The following is a 14,919-nucleotide window of genomic DNA, read 5'->3' as shown; positions in this document are numbered from 1 at the left end:
AAGTTTGCATGTCTCTACATTATACATTGTGCATGGGTAAGATTTTATCTCCTTTTTAGGCGTGTACCTCAAAATACTTTTAACAATCCTTATGCTCTTCTTAGATAAGAATATTTTCTTCCTCTCCCTTGGAGCTAGCAAACATTGATACTCTAAATTCTGAGTGTCTATATCACCCTGCTTTTACTCTGCATGAAGTGAAATTTTCCCTGTTTTATTTTTTTCACCACTCTTTTTGTCTCTTAATCCTCAAAGGTCTTAGAGACTGTATCATCTGTCAATGCTCCTCGAAAGATTATACTTTTAAGTTTAATTTCAATGTCGCAAACTTTCTTCCATCAGAACCAAGTCCAAGACACTCTTGAGAGCTTGTCTTGGGTAACTATCAAAGTAGGTGCTGTAGAAATACCCTAAATCACTGGATTAAAAAAAAAAAATACTCGAGGTCACCAGCCTTGGGGTCTTCATCATTAATCTTTGTGGACAATATTTTCCAACACAATATCTTTGAGTTTTCCTGTTTAGACGAGTCACAGGCCTCCCATTATCCATTGTGACTATCCTTCTCAGAAGGCAAATTGATGCCTAGTGGCTGTTCCATACTATTGACTATATTGACTATATTGTGACTATCCTTCTCAGAAGGCAAATTGATGCCTAGTGGCTGTTTCATACTATTGCCTATTTGAATGCGGCAGATGGGATTTCACCTCATTCCCCTTGATTGGGGATGCAGGACATGTAGGGATTTTTCATGTGCCTTTCCTCCTAATCAAGATGTGTCCTGAACAGGCTTGGACCTACGTTCCTTCAGCTTGGAGGGGAAGTGGGGGGAGGGGTATTAACTCCTGTGTCCCAATAGAGAAGTGATACTCCAAGTACGGCCCGGGGGACGCCTGCGGTCCTCTTGACCTATACATGCGCCCCACTGGGGAACAGCAGTACACGCTGCTTTTTAAGTGGTGAACACCAATACTCTGATTTTTTGTAACAAACAGGCAAGCCTTTATTTGCAGGTTACATGAGGTTATGAACTACAGTGGTGTCCTGAACCACAACACTAGTTAACCTGCAAATAAATGCTTGTCCATTTAACATTTTTTTTAGACCTCCTTACACAATCCCTGATTTACCCAGAACCCCAGCCGCCACCCTGCAGGCATCAGTGAGGCCCTCGGTCACACCACCAACCATACATTTTGGCCCCTATATGTTTGCGAGAGCCCATGCAATAGAGCATGAACATCTCTCTTCAACTTTAAATTCTGATGGAGTATCCTCAAACTTCATATCCATATTTTCCATGTCCGAGTCATTCTTTTCCATTACAAATTCCCAGTCAACTTCATCTTTGCAAAACAATTCTCTGAAAATACGTGTTATTTTTGATAAGTGACAGGCATAACATTCTTCAGATAAATGGTTTACAGGAGAACAGTTAGTTTCTAAACATGAACATTTAGTTGCAGTTCAGGTAACATTTTAACTAGCTGCTTGTGCACAATAGCATTAAGGAAACAAAGATAAAAAGCAATCAAGTTACAATTGTTCACCTAGTTGAAGTCCACAGTAAAAAACACATGTTCTCTCTTAATGTCAAGTCATTATCTTCAGGATGCCTTTTTGCCTAAAAATCAATGACTATGTGCATAACTTCTTGGAAGAAAGACTAGCACATTACAAGAGTAGGCGCCAATGTGTAGTGGAGACATATTTTAATAGTAGATGGCTCCAAAAGAGTGCTTCTGAATAAAACAGAGTCCACAGAAGGGGGTGCTTCTGAATGGAACAGCATCCACAGCACTTACATTGAGCTCAGCAGTAGTGTCAGAGCAGCAATTAATGAGTCTTCAGAACGAAAACATGGAGGCATGCCAGACATTTACACACTTCTAGAACCTTGTAAAACAAAAACGTTGGGATGTCAAAACATCAGGAGTTAGCCTTGTGTTTTAAGCTTTGACAATAGCTGCCTAGTGTTATATTCAGTTTGTTCAGTAAACTGGTCTCTAAAACTTGCCTTCAGCAGTCCTACTGCATCATTTTTCACCAAGCCGCATGGTTCAAGTGTCTTAGACAAACAGCAGGCTTCCTCAGCGACAATGGATTCTGAACAAGAGGGCAACAGGAGTCCCTTCCAACATCCAAGAACATGGTGATCCAAGGACTCTATCAGGAGCTATTTGGAACAAGAAAAAACAAATGCTCACAAACTGCTGCCTCAACTAAGAATATTGAAAGAAGGCAACTTCAAGAGGATATTAGAAGGCTATTTAGATAGCAAGCTAAAACCAGTAAACGGAAAGATGAGAAAAGTGGTTGTGTAGTGCCCAGAAACAAATTATAACTTAGCTCTTTGATAAAAGCTGGAATGTCACTCTATTCCCCCCCTTGAGCCAAACTTGCATATCTGTACATCTTTGCAATACTCAAATCAAGGGTTTGCTTTTTGGCTCAAGGTCAGGACTTTTCCAGTGGAAAAAAAAGTTTGTTCATTTTATAAGAGGATCCACTTATGCTTCAGATCACACATTTAGTGTCATACAGAGACCCTGGCATCTTTTGCTAGGAGTTTTTTTTATCAAAAGCAGAACTTCATTTATGAAGGTGAAAGTTCAACAGAAAATAGATTAATTGCACTGTCTGACAAATAGGCATGAAATTTGGTAAATGCTTGGCAGTTCCAGCTCAGAGTCTTCACTTCAAGTGTCGTGCACATCAGTAAAGTTGAGTTATTTAGCACAATCTAAAACATATCATTTCAAACCTTAAGTTCCAAAGGAATGGTTAATGTCAGCTGAAACAAAAACATAGGTTTTCCCCAATGTGGAAAGTACAAATCTAAAAGAAACTATAAAATATTCTCTTCTATTATCCCCCACAGAGCTAGGACGTGTATGAATTCTGAGGTAAGACAAGTAGCAGCATTCCAATTAAAAAACTAGTTCCTTACAAAATGGTTATTTACCAGTAGTAGTAGTTTTGCAGCATGAAGAATTTTCTGGATTCACATGCTGGGCATTATTCCATCATCTAGTGGTTGGGTCCAGAATATTCTCCTTGCAGTTTTTTTTTCCATGGGCGTTGAGCATCTGTCTTTAAACCCCATCTTTGAGTGATGTCACATGTATGCCCAGGAAATCTTTAGACGCAGTTGCCATCTTCATATTTTATTATTGCAACAGGATGTGTTGGTCTCAGTTATGCTCTTCAGCGTTCGAGTTGCGCTTGTAGATACACCTGTACTGGTGGAGGTGGGCAGGTCGCATGTGAGACTAGAAAATTCTTCAAGCTGCACAACTACTCCTACTGGGGCAAGTAACCGTTTAGTTTTTTAGCAGGAAGCTTATCTGGATTCATATGTTGTGCATGGTTTATAAAGCGGTATTCCTTCATGTGGGTAGGCTGGGACCTTTAGAGTGAGTGTTTACAAATAAATGTTCCATCACTTGGCCCCACTTCTGCCCCCTTGTTGATATGGCTGTCCACGTAGTAATGTTTTGTGAAGGTATCTGCTGATGATCGTGTGGTACAAGCGCAAATGTCTTCTAGTGCTATTCTGCCTAACAGGCAAGAGTTGGTCGGTTCTTTTTTGTGGAGTGTGCCTGCGTTTTTCTGCAAGCATTGCTTCCCCTCTCGTGATTATATTGTATTGCTTGTGCTATCCATATTCTGATAGTTCCTTTGGTGACCATGGATCACTTACTTGCATATGCACAGAACAAAAAACTGTTGTCCTTCCTGATGAGTTTTGTTCTTTCCAACTAGTACATAATTGCTCTTCGGACGTCTAGTGTGTGCAACACTCTCTCTGCCTGTGCTTTAGGCAGTTGAAAAAAAGGCCGTTAAGTCGACTGTTTGGTAAAATTAGAACTTCGATGCCACGTTTGGCATGAACCTCCGTTCTATCCTGTCCTGGCACGCACTGAGGGCGCTGCTGGGTGATGAGATCTTAGAGCTCTCAGAGTTGTTGGTGCTGTCTTACGTAATGCAAACAGGCACCCCCTTCATATAGTTGCAAGACTCTAGGCATACACTCAAGGAGCGCATAGGCCTATACTTACGGAGGCGAGACTGGAATGGCAAAGGGATCTAGGGATCAATATCACAGACCAACAAGGGCACTACTGCTGCTTAATAATAAAGATTGGTTCAGTGCCCTGGGATTCAGAATTTCTGGCGGGCAGTGTTTTAAGAACTGAAGGCGGTTACATCAGAAAAACTGAAGAGTGAGCCCTTACTGGCACGGTTAGGTTATGATAAAGAAATGGGTTGAGAGGTTCGACTAGTGGCAATAGGCCTTGTTGCTTGCAAAGCGTAGAATGGCGATGAGATGGGCACATGGCCCACTGCCCACGATCAGGAAATGGCATAGTGATGGGATTTACCAACCCTACTTATCCAGGCATATCACAGACGAACAAGCAGAGTGTGCGTCAGGAGGTGGGACAGGGAAAAGCACAAGCCTCATGGATCTTTCAGAGTGTGGTTTTGTTTTGGGCTAAAGAATCTAACATACAATACGCATTCGCCCATCACATGTTATTAGATTGCTACATGGAATGCCACTGTTCACTGGGAAATTATGCCTTATAGTAATACACATACTGTAGGCTCTGAAGGGCCAAGGTCATAGTATTAAACAAGTGTTCTGCAGTGGTAGACCGCAAAAACTATCAATAACCTGTATATCGTCAATGCTTTTTTAATTTTTCACTGGCGTTATGCACATGAAGACTATTTGTCTAACAAACCCAACTCCAATGTAGAATGTTACTTGCTGTATACTTGTTGAAAATCGAAACTAAAGATTACAGAAAAATACTACTTTATCAACAGATACAGTTCCAGATTGGTGAGCGCTTATATTTCACTGACGCTTACCTTAGTTAGGTGATAGCAATAAGGATGAAGTCCTGAAAGTTAGGAATTTGAGTTGTGAATTCTACATTGGCTTGCAGGGTGATGTGATTAGGTGCACCTGTACTACATTCAGGTTCCATGTAGGCATGTGCGCCTCCTTGGAGGTGCCACCTTCTTTGTTCCTTCCAGGAAACGTTTAAGCACTAGTGTGGTGGAGAAAATTATCCCAAGTATGCTAGAAGGGCTGCTAGGTGAACCTTGCTAGAGGCATGGGAGAGATTCTTGCCCAGTAGGTGTGTCATACCTAATGACTGGCATCCTGTGTACTGTTTTTGTGGTTCCCTGGCATGACGCACCATTGTTAAAAATCTTCCACTTGTTGCTGTAGCATTTCCTTGTTGGTTGCCTTGCTCCCTGCAGAATCCCCATTGCTCTCCTTGGTAAAGTGAGGTGGCCAAACTATGTCCTCCGGAATCATGCTGCTAGACTGAGTGTGTTTGGTTCTGGGTGCCATACCTGCCCCAACTGTATTGTTAACAGGTCTCTGTGTGCTGGGAGCGAGAGGAAGTGTTCTTTGAATATCTCCGTGAGGTCTGAGAGCCATGGCTGTCCAGTCCATTGTGGGGCTACCAGGATTAGGTTTCTCCTGCTTGCATTTCTGGACCCCCTATTTGATTATCATTGGAATTGGTGGAAAGGCCTATGCAAATCCAACCATTTTATCGACAGGGCATTTCCCAGAAACTCAGGGTGGTATAACCTGGATATGAAGCTTTGGCATTTTTGTGCATTATGAACAGGTTACTTTGTGGTGTTACCCATATTTGGAAGATCTCCATTAGCACTTGTTTTAGCTCCCATTTGTGCGTGGAGCTTCTTTTCCTGCCTAGCCTGTCCGCTTCTGTATTTTATTTTCGCGGTAGGTTTATTGCTACTACCAAAGTTCTGTTTATCAGTCCTCTCCAAATCTCTTGGCCAAAGTGGATAGTGGGCGAGATTTGTTTCCCCTGGTTTGTTCGGGTAGTACGATGAGGTTGTGTTATCGGTTTGAATTAGAACTGTCCTTACTTTCAGATGTTTCTTGAAGGCCTTCAGTGATAGGAATATGGTCTTTAGTTTGAGCAAATTTGTGCTGTACTGCTTCCTCGGAGTTGCAGAGGCCTCCGATATTTAACATGTGAGCTCGCCATCTTATATGGGATGCATTTGTTGCGATGGTTACTGACAGAGCTGGTGGTTTGAATGGTTACCCCACTGTCCGAGTTTAAAGGTTTCACCATTGCATTTCTCTCTGAACCTTATTTGTAACAAGGTTCGCTCCAACTCTCGGCTGACTGGGACTGTTATTGCTGGGCTCATCCATTGATTGGACTCATATGTAGTCTTGCCTGTGTCACTAAGAAAATGCAGAGATGCCCATAACTTTCCCCACTATCCCTATTGCCCAATGTTGCCCCTTGTGGTAGAGGCAAGAATACTCTTATTGCTTGGACTCTTGTCCACTGGTCTCGCCTTCGTGGTCCAAGTTCAAGATCGCCCCCTAGGAACACCATGTCCGGGTACTGTGATGACTTTTCGTAATTGATGTAGAACCCTAGTGTTTGTATGAGCTTGTTGATATTTCTGCACTGGTTGCTTCCTTCCCTTTCATATGAGCTTTGAGCTCAATGGGTTTTTCTACATAAATGCAGTTGATTACTTTAAGGATTACTTTTCAAACCACAGGACTGGATCCTGGATTCAGCCCTGGGACATAAGCTGTAAACAGTTAAGTAAAAAGCGTTTGTTACAGTGGTGATTTTTAAAGAACATAAATGTATTTTCAAAGTTGACACTTAAAAACTTTTCAGTGAAAACCCACCAATGTGATCCTATGGGAGGAAATTCACGTCACAGATAAAGTAAGTTCTCGTTACTTTTGTAACCCAATACTGGACTCCTAAGTTCAGCACTGGGATCTCTACCTAAGACAGGTAAGTAATTACGTTTTCGTAGTTGGTACGATTTTTAAGGAATATTTCTAGTTTGCAAAAATCGACACTAAAATTTCAGAGAAAAACAGTCAATGGATTCCTACGGAAGAAAATTCAAGTTACTGGTAAGTACAGTTAGGATTACTTTTGCGATTCAGTACTGGGCTAAAAGGTACAGTACTGGCTTAACTCCTGATCACAGGTGAGTATTTGGGAATTCGTTATTCAGCTGATTTTAGATAAATATTTAAAAGTTTAAAAACTCCACACTTAGAAGAAATTGCAAGTGAAAACAGTCAATGTTAACCTATGGAAGGAAAGTGAATTATCGGCTTTTAGGTAAGTACTCGGCTGGCAGAGTTAGGGTTCTGGGCATAGACTCAGGGGTCTCTCAGGGTCGGAAAAGTACAGTTGTTACACCCTCAGCGGTACAGGGGCAGCCGGGTGCAGAGAGAGTAGGCCCAATGCAATCCAATGGAGGGTAGGGGGCCTTTGGTTGGTGGCTGCAAGCAAGCAGGCCACGCGGCTGTGGGAGCTGAGCTCCTGGTCACTTACTCAGTGCAAGTGGGGGAGTAGAGTAGTAGTTGCACTTCCAGCGGCACTCTGGCAGCTGGGTGCGGGGTGCTGTTGAGCCATTGGGCGCTCAATGTTATCCAATGGGAAAGTTAAAAAGTGAACAAAGGCTGCAGGATCGGGGACAGATTCTTCAGGTGCAGCCACCACTTTGAGAGGTAAGTTGGGATCTTGGAGAAGAGGTAGGTACCCCAAAGGAGGGCACAGGGGGCCGTGGGGCGCTGGGTGCAGGTGTGTCTTTTGGCGTTGGGAAATCTTACCCTCAGCTGGTCGCGGTTGGAGGGGTCCCTGGTTCTGAGGCTGCAGGCAATGTCTGGGTCGTCGAGGGTCTTTGGGCACTGGACTCTGGGTCAGTCGCCGAGGGGACGTCCTCGTGGCCTTGGGTCACTCAGGCACAGGCCGGGCTTGGCGGGTGCAGAGTGGGCTGGATTCTCAGTTCCTGGCTGGCACCAGGGGTATTGCTGTTGGAGCAGAACCACTGCTCGTGGGAGTCCAAGTCTTCTGGAAGGTTCAAGGCAGGCAGGTCCTCCGTGGTTGTCGAGGTTGCTGTCCGCAGGAGATGCCGGAGTTTCACAGGAGCAGGTTCAAGGAACATGCCTGTAGGGTCCTGGGCCAAGTCAGTGGGCGTCGTCCTTTTGTTAGCAGCTGCGCAGCATGTCTTGTTTCTTTGTCTTCTTGTTGTTGCAATCGGGATTGGAGGAAGGAAGGTTCAGGGTGCCACTAAATACTAAATTTAGGGGCGTTACAGGTAGGGCAAGTCCCTGTCCTGGGGTGGGTACACCCCCTAGCCTGCTCCTCTCCTGTGGGAGGGGGGCCGGAGCCTAGCTGTGATGGGGTCAGGCTCCCCATCTTCAAGATGGCCGGAGCCTAGGGTCGTGCTTCACCTCGCTTCTCCCACCTGAGGGGTCGAGTTGGCACAGGCTGGCACACCCCCTTTCCTGATGTAGGGTTTCCCGCCAGAGTGGCGGTTAGAACTGGTGGGAGCCAGTTACTGAGTACAGCAAGGGACCTGGAGAAGCTCACAATGGCGGTATGCCTTTGAAGCTTCCCCTGCCCATCCTGTGGGAGGAGGCTTGGCACTGCGTCCCAGGATGTGCATTGTTTCAGGCCCCCGAGAGCGGCAGGCTCGCGCCCCAGGGGTCCAGAAACATGTCTGGTGGTGACCGCCTCGGTAGCCACACAGTCTGGGCACTGGGAGTTGGTTAGGTTTCAGGGGGCATCTCTAAGATGCCCTCTGTCGTGCATTTTACATTAAATCCCACACTGGCATCAGTGCGGGTTTAATGTGCTGAGAAGTTTGATATCAAATTTTTCAGTCTTCAGTGAAGCCCTCATGGTGCTGAGGAGTTCATAATGACATCCTACCAGCACCATATACTCTTAATGGCAGCACTGCACTTACAGTACCCAGGAATGGCCCTGGGTACTGTGGAGGCGCAGGGCTCATGCACCTGTGCCCACACCACTGGCATAGGGCACCCAGCTAGAGGGGTGACTGATGGATGCCAGGGCAGTGAGCTTGTGGGCATGGCACACAGGGATGTGTGCCAATGTCAAATCTCTGTTTAGTTCTGTACTTAGACACTCAACCTGCAAAGGCAGTGTGTGGGTGTCAGGGTACAGAGCCCCTAAGGGTGGCACAATAACTGCTGCAGCCCTTAGGGGTCTTCTCTTGTCACCATGCCCTGGGTACCTAGGGTACCATTTACTAGGGGATGACAGGTGGCCAGAGATGCCAATTGGGTTTTAGTTGTAGTTTGTTTTAGACAATATTTCACTTATACGTCATTGCTCCTCAAATTTGGCAAGACAAAAAAAGTGTGGGGGGGGGGGGGGAATCAACGCACTTTGGTGGTATGAACAATGTAGGACCACCTTCAGGACAACAATAATTATATCTCTCTCAGTGCAAATGCAGTAAACACCTCTATAATGGTGAGGCGCACTAATGACCGACAAAAGTAGGTTGTTAAAAAGTCCTCAAAATTTCATGTAGAACTAAAACTATTTTTTGTATACTGTTGCTCCCATAACTATCAAGTGATTCTATGCTATACCTCTTGTAAGTAGAGTCTTGTACTTCGCCACTCATTGTGCCACTAACTTGGTCGTAGCTGGCTACTTAAACTCTCCTTGCCATACACTTTCTGTAGGGTTGGAAAAAATTACTTTCTTCTATATATAGGTGAGGCCTCCGATACAAAAGAGGACTTTTCTTGTTCCCCCTTTAAATGAGCCCTATTTTTCAGCTATTTTAAATCTCTAAATCAGAAGGGGATGGGTTACAGCCCTCTTGAAGTGATTTAGCGACATTCTGACAGACATTCAGGCTCTTCCCACAGCTGAAAGATACCTTACACCACCTCCGGATGGAGATGCTATTCGTGATCTGCTGGGCATGGTCTGAGTTTGTACACTCTGGCGTTCAGAGAGCTCACTAGATGTTGAACAACTAGGAATATACCCTGCTGTTCCAGCCATATCCAGAGGTGGAGGGCCTCTTCACAAAGGGTTGTCACTCCACTGGCTTTTAGTGCCAGATGGATTGCCCGGAGCTCCAACAGACTGATGTGGAGTCCGGATTCCGCCTGATACCCTCACGTTGATGCAGGAGAACAAGAGGTCCAGCAGCCTCAGAGTCAGTCTCACCGAAACCCAGAACAGAGGCTGAAATATCTGAATCATAGCCTGAATATCCTGTACTCACAGTTCAAGAGGATAATCACAAAGCTGCACTGTGTCTAGAAGAGCTCTGATGAAAGGGAGAGTCTGAGAGGTAGTCAAGAGGGACTGCAGCATGTTGGTAGTGAACTCCAGCAAGTGCAGAAGGGTTGCCATAGACTGGAGGTGGGAGACTACAGCCTACAGAGAGCCCGCCTTTTGCAACTAGTTTTTGAGGGAGTGGAAGACTGGCTCCCCTGTCTACCTTCCACACCATGCTGAACACCAGAGGGGAGCTGGTAAGGCCAAAAGGAAGCATCTTGAACTGAAAGTGCTTGTGGCCTGCAGTAAACCGCTAAACCGCAGAGGGTGTTGGTGTGCAGGCAAGAAGGGAATATTAACAGAAGTGTCCTTCAATTCCAACGCTACCATCGAGTTTCCTTTGTCCAGGACAAATAAGACCTAAGCTAACAAACATTTTAAATTTTTCCTTTTTAGGTCTCGCCTAGACGTAAGCAAAGCGAAGCTTTGCTGTCTGGCGAGACAACTTATGTAGTTACTTTTCGGGGAATGTGGACAGCAGAGTTCCACGCGCTTTCCCTTGCCGAGATTGAACCTCGGGAGCGCGCACGTCGCCGTGCCTCATAAAGCCTCACTCACGCATGCGCACATACACAGCCATACACACACTGCATACACACACGCACCCCCCCCTTAAACAGACACACGCGCACACAGACACTCAGACACACACCTCTCCTCTCCCTCAACACACTCACCTGTTCTGGCGGTGCTCGGCGGCGGTTCTGGCTCTCGGGCGGCGGTAGCGCTTTGCGGGGCTCTCTCACCACATGAGAGCCCTGCCTTCCCCATGCGCCCGGCCGCTCTTCACCCGGTCCCCCATCTCGGGACCGGGACTCGATCAGGAGCCCTCGGGGCTCCTCGGACAGTGGCTTCCCTCTCGCGCCGCGATGGGGGCGGGACTTCCGGTTGGGACCGCGCTGCGATTGGCCGGCTGCCCAACCGCTTCCGGGTCGTCGCAGGCAGCGCGGCGGCCCGGCGGGGACTCTACAAACTCCTGGGCTGCGGCGGTGAGTTGAAGGCACACGAGGGGTGGGCCCCTCTCTGATTTAAGTATACCGTGAGGAAGGCACTCGCACACACACAAACAAACACACCCAGCGACACATATCAAGGCTCTAATAACGGGTATCTAAATATCTCCGCCATTATGATGTGAAGGCGACATTTCTCAAAAGAAGCGTGCTCGATTTTTTCTTCTCTTATTTGGGCACTGCGCCTAATTAAAATGAGGCCACACGCTGCACAAACAGTGTTTCTGAACTGTGCCTCACTAAATACTGAACAGCATAATCACTGCTTAGCATCCACAAATTAATGACTAGCGATTTTTAAACAGCTGGCAAATGTGAAAAAATGTAGACTTCTGAATACAAAATAGGTTGACATTTTGTTACGAACAAATGTTGGTATTGCGGCCGCAGTTTGTCAGAGGGATATCTTGCGATTACAGAACTGTTCGGCACGCAGTTTTTATGAGCTATTGCAAATGTTTAAAACAGTGTACAGCTATGTAAACGTTGCTTGATCTATGTGTGGTTAGATTAGCGTAATATTTACATGCGAGCTGCAATGAAGGATGATATGTGGGGATGAGCTGAAGTTACGTATTTGTCAATGGTTTATTTATTCCAGAGTCTCAGAAAGTCAAATGCACTTTCATGAAATAATGTCTCCTCTTTTGTTGTTTCAAAGCGCCTAGGCCTCAAATGTGGACTGAAAAGCTGTAGTTAAATACCAATACAGTACAATACAATACAATGTTTGGTGTGTCTGAATGAGATTTAAACCCCTTATGTTATCGCATTAAGGTACGACTAAGTGCATTAACGTGTCAAAAGTAATTGTGCGAGCTTTCTATTTGTTTAGTTTTGGACATGCTCAAGATTTGTTACTCAGGCTTACCTAACATAAGAATAAAAGGAGCCACTTGTGAGTATGTTGTGGCCAGCGAACCCTCCTCAGCTGTTGTTCCAAGCTGTTGACTAAACCTATCATGGCTTCAATTAAAAGTGGGTTTCAAGGGCTTATTCAGGCTCTCTATATCCAATGAGCAAATATGTGCACAAAGTGCCACGCATAAACAAGGCCTATGCCCCCCACACGGTTCAAAATACCCCATTTTCTGACTCAGTTTCTGCACACCTACACTGCCCTCTACCTAAAGAAAAAAACATCCAGGCAGCTTACCGTGTGACCCCAAGGCCCAGCCCAAAAGACGCAGTGAACAACATGGGTGAAAGGAGCCCCGGCTTATCTTGGGCCACACCAATGCTTGACAGAGGCTTGTGGTCGCAAAGTGCGTGTGAGTTTTTTAAATGCTGTACTCAGTGATTTGTAGTCCTTAACAATTGCACTGCTGAATGTGGACTCTCCTATTGGCTATCGTGATTGGAACTGAACGTTTTATGTCCAACCCATACAGCCCAGTTTTCAGTTCCTTGTACTTTGCCTGTTATAACGCTCGTAAAAGTGCTCTCGGGTCATTTGTTGTGCTACCAATCTCACTGCTGCATGCTGTTGTCTATCCCGCTTGTGCCTATTAATGTGCATCTTCCATCCAGTCCATGCAGATGCCATGCCGGTCTATTGTCCATAGCCTTTTGTTTGGTCTTAGCTTCTTTAAAGTAATGCACTCGGGTCACGGGTGGTGTACTATGCTTACTAGTCTTATCTGCATGTTGTAGTCTTCCACGTAGGTATAGAGTGCTACGGGTGTAATGTAGTTGAGCTTATGTAGATGTAGTTGAGCTTATATAGCGCACAGCTACCCGCAGTGGGTTTCCCGGCGCTTGCTTAGGGAACCCGTCCTGGTATTCCCCTGTGAGATAGCAGGGTATCCACAAGGTGAAAGTCAGGCATCCCGCCGCGAGGGGCCGTTGTGGAGATTAAGCAAGCTATTGCCCAGAGTCGCAGAGTGTGAACCCGTGAGTCGAGGAGGCACCGGGGCGAGAATTATCGAGTCCGTGGAATTTTTAGTCCAAGACCCGCCGAGGCGGGGAATTGAACCCTGGTCCAGGACCGATCTCAGCTTCCGGGTCTGCTGCCTCTAACCCCTGAGCCACACTTCTCCACGGGGTGCTATCCCCTCTCCTTCTCAAAATACCAATTAGAAGCTCTTCCAGCACTGGATCCCGTGATTCACTTAAATACCTTTTCGTATGCCTAGATGTGCTACCTGATCGCCTAATCATGGCCGTTTTAGTCTCACGCATTGCAGCGGACATTCTAAATGGTCGCTACAAATTTGAGCGCGGCGATCGCTTCTGAGCCCCTCTCTTTGACATGCTCACCCATTAGGCCACAAGCATGTCAGTTTGATTAGCGAAGGCACGTCGCCATGTTCAATGCGGCAACTGGATAATCGGTGCAGCATGAATCCATGAACAACTCACACCACTAGCATGCTCACAAAAGTTGCGAGCATTCACAGTTTTTAATTGTTCATTTTACTGCTCAACACTGTGGTTTGATGCATGTTTTGACTACAAGCTCCAACAAATCGGCATAAGCACTGATCCCTTACCAATATTAACCGACCTATAGTTAAAAATAGCCACTTGTGGTAACTTGGCATAATGGGTTTTATCGACAGGTGGCATTTCCCCTCTCCGTAAAGGGTTGAACTTACACCTGTAGTGCTGCTCACTATTATGGTCAGCAGCGCTGATACTGCCCACTCCTTAATACGGGCACTGATGTTTGGAAAATAGGGGATGTACACTCAGATGAACATGCCCATTGCTCTTGGGTACCAGGCTGGACTACCTTCTCAGGCATGACCCCTGCTACTAGTTCTCTCCATAGGGTGTTGTGTGGTTCTGCAGTGTGGCATACTTGTGTGGCTGGAGAAGGCTCCAATACCTTCGGGTCATGTTCGGCCTATATAAAACTACAGAAAACATTGGTTGAATTGGTATGTAGATCAGTTAGTTATGGGAAATCATGGGCTCTTGTGCTCCTTGAAAGGGATGCACGGTGGGCGTTAGTGCACTCCTGTAGTGGCTGCTCCGGTTTCACTCTGTTCCCCCCTCCCCTTTGGCTGCAGACGGTCACACCTCATGTATTCCTCAGCAGCAGCGTTTCGGTGATAGAAGCTAACTCATCACTTGCTGTGCCCACACTGTTCTTTGCCCTGTAATGAGTGCTAAACACGATCTCTTCGGGCACTCGGCGAACTATACTGCAGTTCAAATTGAGTAACATTTATTTGCATTCCAGGCATAGATTGTCATTTAAGAGATGGTAACACCGGTTTACAGGTTCTCATTATTAACTTACGAATCACTAATTCTTGACTTGTGTGTGTGGGTCTCTCTGTGTGTGCGTTTCGGACTCTGTGTGTGTGGCTCTCTGTGTGTGTGGGGGGGGGCTATCTGTGGGTGCAAATAGGTCTCGCGTTTGAGCGAGATTAAGGTATTGACATTATAAATGACAAAGCCATTTATTTATCTGTTTTCAAAACCAACACATAAATAAACATTTTGTCATTTACAATGCCAATAGCTCTAACTTTGGCAAAGGCGAGACCGTTGCATTGTAAATGCTTGTTGAGGAAGAGGTTGAGAGTGCGGAGAAAGAGGATAGGACGAAGCCTCTTGTCCTTTTTGGGAACCAGAAATTAGCTTGAGTAACGACCTACTTCTGGCACCAGAATCCTCTCCATGGCTCCCTTGGCCAAGAGAGCAGACCTATATGCCTAGTAGGGACAGATGATCCTTCGTCAGCTGGTCACGAGACGGGTGCACATGGAGGAGGAGGCGGGGAG

General features: G+C 45.9%; 1 protein-coding gene across 2 annotated transcripts in view; it reads right to left on the bottom strand.

The window, feature by feature from the left end:
- Positions 1-14,919, bottom strand: part of ESPL1 (extra spindle pole bodies like 1, separase) — a 588,475-nt gene that overhangs the window by 132,377 nt on the left and 441,179 nt on the right. For both annotated transcript variants that reach the window (XM_078687592.1, XM_078687600.1), the window contains one exon: positions 2,021-2,179. In XM_078687592.1, coding sequence (XP_078543718.1) covers positions 2,021-2,179 — 159 coding nt within the window. The remainder of the gene's footprint in view (positions 1-2,020; positions 2,180-14,919) is intronic.

The sequence above is a fragment of the Lissotriton helveticus genome, chromosome 1_1 (genome assembly GCF_964261635.1).
Source record: "Lissotriton helveticus chromosome 1_1, aLisHel1.1, whole genome shotgun sequence".
Lineage (NCBI taxonomy): Eukaryota > Metazoa > Chordata > Amphibia > Caudata > Salamandridae > Lissotriton > Lissotriton helveticus.
Note: the sequence above shows the minus strand (reverse complement) of the source record. Positions and strands in the feature narration are given on the sequence as shown.